The sequence below is a fragment of the Scardinius erythrophthalmus genome, assembly GCF_964197995.2.
Source record: "Scardinius erythrophthalmus genome assembly, chromosome: 6".
Taxonomy (NCBI): domain Eukaryota; kingdom Metazoa; phylum Chordata; class Actinopteri; order Cypriniformes; family Leuciscidae; genus Scardinius; species Scardinius erythrophthalmus.
In genome coordinates, this window is record NC_138226.1 from 20,161,921 (window position 1) to 20,164,733 (window position 2,813).

Genomic DNA, 2,813 nt, shown 5'->3' on the forward strand with positions numbered 1-2,813 from the left:
TTGGAAACCTACGCATAAAATCTTGCTCTATCTATGAGATACCTTATTTATCCACAAGGAAATTAAGCAGTGTAAATCTAAGTGCACATTCAAATATAAAGGCAAAGCAGCGGAAAGGGAATCCTCTGACAACCATGTGACCTGCGTTCAATGCCCAATAAATGAATGAAGATGAATAAGCAATGTGACGTGGTAATATGGGCATATGTCAACTTTTGACTCAGAAATTCTAACGTGTAGGCTCCTTCGCCAACCTTAAGAGAAGCATGTCAATGATTGGCGTTGCATATGCCTTATGGAATGGACACAATGGCATGATAGAGTAAAGGTTTAAAGGATTAGAATCACACACAGAACATTTAATGGATGCAAGGTTTGAAACTCCCATTTATTTTTCAGAAAACTAAAAATTCCATCATAATACGAGTCAAAAGAAAAGTCCATTCAATCATGGATGATGGCTAATGATAGCTCAGCAAGTTAATCCAAAAAGAAAATATAAATCAACCAAAAACCTTTGCAATCAAAAGCTGCCTTGCCTCAACCCCGGCAGCATGCAGGGCAGCCCTCTGTGGAGGATAGAGGACCTCAACTTCTCCCTCTCCATCTTCCTCCTCATCCGCTTCCTCCTCCTCCCCCTCCTGAATAGGTGTGCCTCCACGCACAGCCATGTTATGGAGTATGGCCGTTGCCACTGTAACTGCGCAAGAGCTGTGAGGCTTCATGCGCAGTCCTCCTGCCGACTTGTGCAGGCACTGAAAGCGCAGCTTCCAGATGCCAATTGCACACTCGACAACGTTGCGCGTGCGAACGTGTGCAACATTGTAGGCTCTTTCAGCCCGAGTCTGTGGGTTGGTCAGCGGTGTGAATAAGTATGTTCTCAGAGGGTATCCACTTTCTCCGAGGAACAGGCTCTGACCAAACCCCTCTCTCTCCGCTTGTTCACCCACGGCAGAATTGGCCCCGACAAAACTGTCGTGGGTGCTGCCTGGCCACCTTGCCACCAGGTCGGAGATCACACCCCATGGTCCACTATAACCTGCACGTTTATGGCCGCGTATCCCTTTCACGATATGTACGCCTGATCAATCACTGATGGATTGGCGATAGGGATGAGTGTGCCATCCACCAGGCCCAAGACTCTGGGGATGCCAGCAATGGCATGACAGCCCTGGTGCACCTCCTGGACCTCCTGTCGTGTTGCCGGCAGCCGGATGTAATCCCCGGCATGGCGCAGAAGGGTGTTGGTGACAGTGTGGACGCACCTCCACACCGAGGTCTTGCTTAGGCCGTAGCCCTCTCCCACGACCTCGATGAAGCTCCCTGTAGCAAAAAAACTTAGCGCTGCAAGCAGCTGGACTTCTGGGATTAAAGCAAAATCCCGCCGTGTTAGCCTGGCAAGCGCAGGTCTGAGAAGGTCCAGCAGCTCCATAATGAGTTGTCTTGGGAGGCGAAATTATTTTAATATAGCCACGTCAGGCAAAATGTCAAAAATGCTTAAGTTTTGCCGAATAAAAAAATTGACATGGACTAAACGGCTCCGCGGCCGGCGCCATCTTTGATTCAATACAAGGACACGTTGGATCGCTGCCATAGTTGGTCGCTTACTGGACACCACCATGCTTACCCATTTATAGATCTTAGCCATTTAGAGCCAAATTGTTTACCGGATTTTAATTATCAAAAGTGATTGCCAATTTAAACGCTTTAATGACATTACGAAATAGCCTAGGCTAATTACCACCATATTAGTTCTGATACCAAATAAAGTCAACTTCATAAATAGGCCTGTATCCAAGCAGCTTCCTAAGGTATGGTTCGGGGAACACACTTAGGAACATAAACAACTTTGGTAAGATATATCTTTCGAGTCTTCTTAGCGCGCTAAGAGTGAGCGTTATCGGGGAACCGGGCCCAGACCAACCTTACGAAAGTGTGACTTACAGAAGATATACTTAGCGTACGAACGTGTCGGGAATCATGCCATAACGTTAATAGAGAGGTTAAGGAATAGGTTAAGAACTACTTAGCGATAAGGTCGTTTTGGGGAACCGGGCCCAGATCATTACATCTGACTCACAGTTCTCATCTGACGCCCTCACTGAACCGCGGGTCATTTTTCTGTTGCCCAGTTCAATATGAACCGAGAACTGTTAATTTGATGTTTGCTTTAGATTCTGTCTATTTACTAACTGTTTGTTAATATGAGAATGTGTAAATATTCGTAAAGATATGTAATGTATATATAAAGACACATATTAATAACTGAGTTTAATTGTATGCATTTGTAATGGTAGTCTATTCTAAAAAATCATTCCAATATTTACAAAAATATGATTAGTTTGAGTAAAAGGTTAAGGGCCAGATTTACTAACAGCTTGCTCCAGCGCAATCCCTCTTTTGGCATTAAAAAACTACTGTCAAGATTTACTAAAGACACACAGTGAAAAATTAGCATAGAAAAGGCATGGACAGGGTTATTTTTGGCTGATCTTATTGCATATGCATTTGTAGGAGTTTCCCTTTCAGGGAAATTTGCGCTAATTTGCGCTGCTTTTGGTGGATTGCGTTGGTCATTATAGAAATGATCCGGCTGTGTTCTTTAATTTGTAAGTCCTCAGTAGATCATGCGCAGAACTTTCCACTCCCATCAGTGCTTTTTTGTCATCATTTATTTTTGTATTTTTTTGTATTTTGACATACATGTATATTTTCGCCATGTTTTTATTATGATCTGATGACATGAAAAAAAGTACAAAAAGCACTGCTTAATCACCACCAGAACCCAACAGGTAGCATGTCTTCCAGGTCTC

At 43.8% G+C, this 2,813-nt stretch overlaps 1 protein-coding gene across 1 annotated transcript; it reads right to left on the reverse strand.

Annotated features, from left to right (window-relative positions):
- Nucleotides 1–503: 503 nt before the first annotated feature.
- LOC308691796 (putative nuclease HARBI1) lies at nucleotides 504–1,432 on the reverse strand (the record flags this gene model as incomplete). Its single annotated transcript, XM_081367357.1, has 2 exons — nucleotides 504–996; nucleotides 1,071–1,432. 2 exons carry the CDS (start codon nucleotides 1,430–1,432, stop codon nucleotides 504–506), a joined length of 855 nt encoding a protein of 284 aa, XP_081223483.1.
- Nucleotides 1,433–2,813: the final 1,381 nt, after the last annotated feature.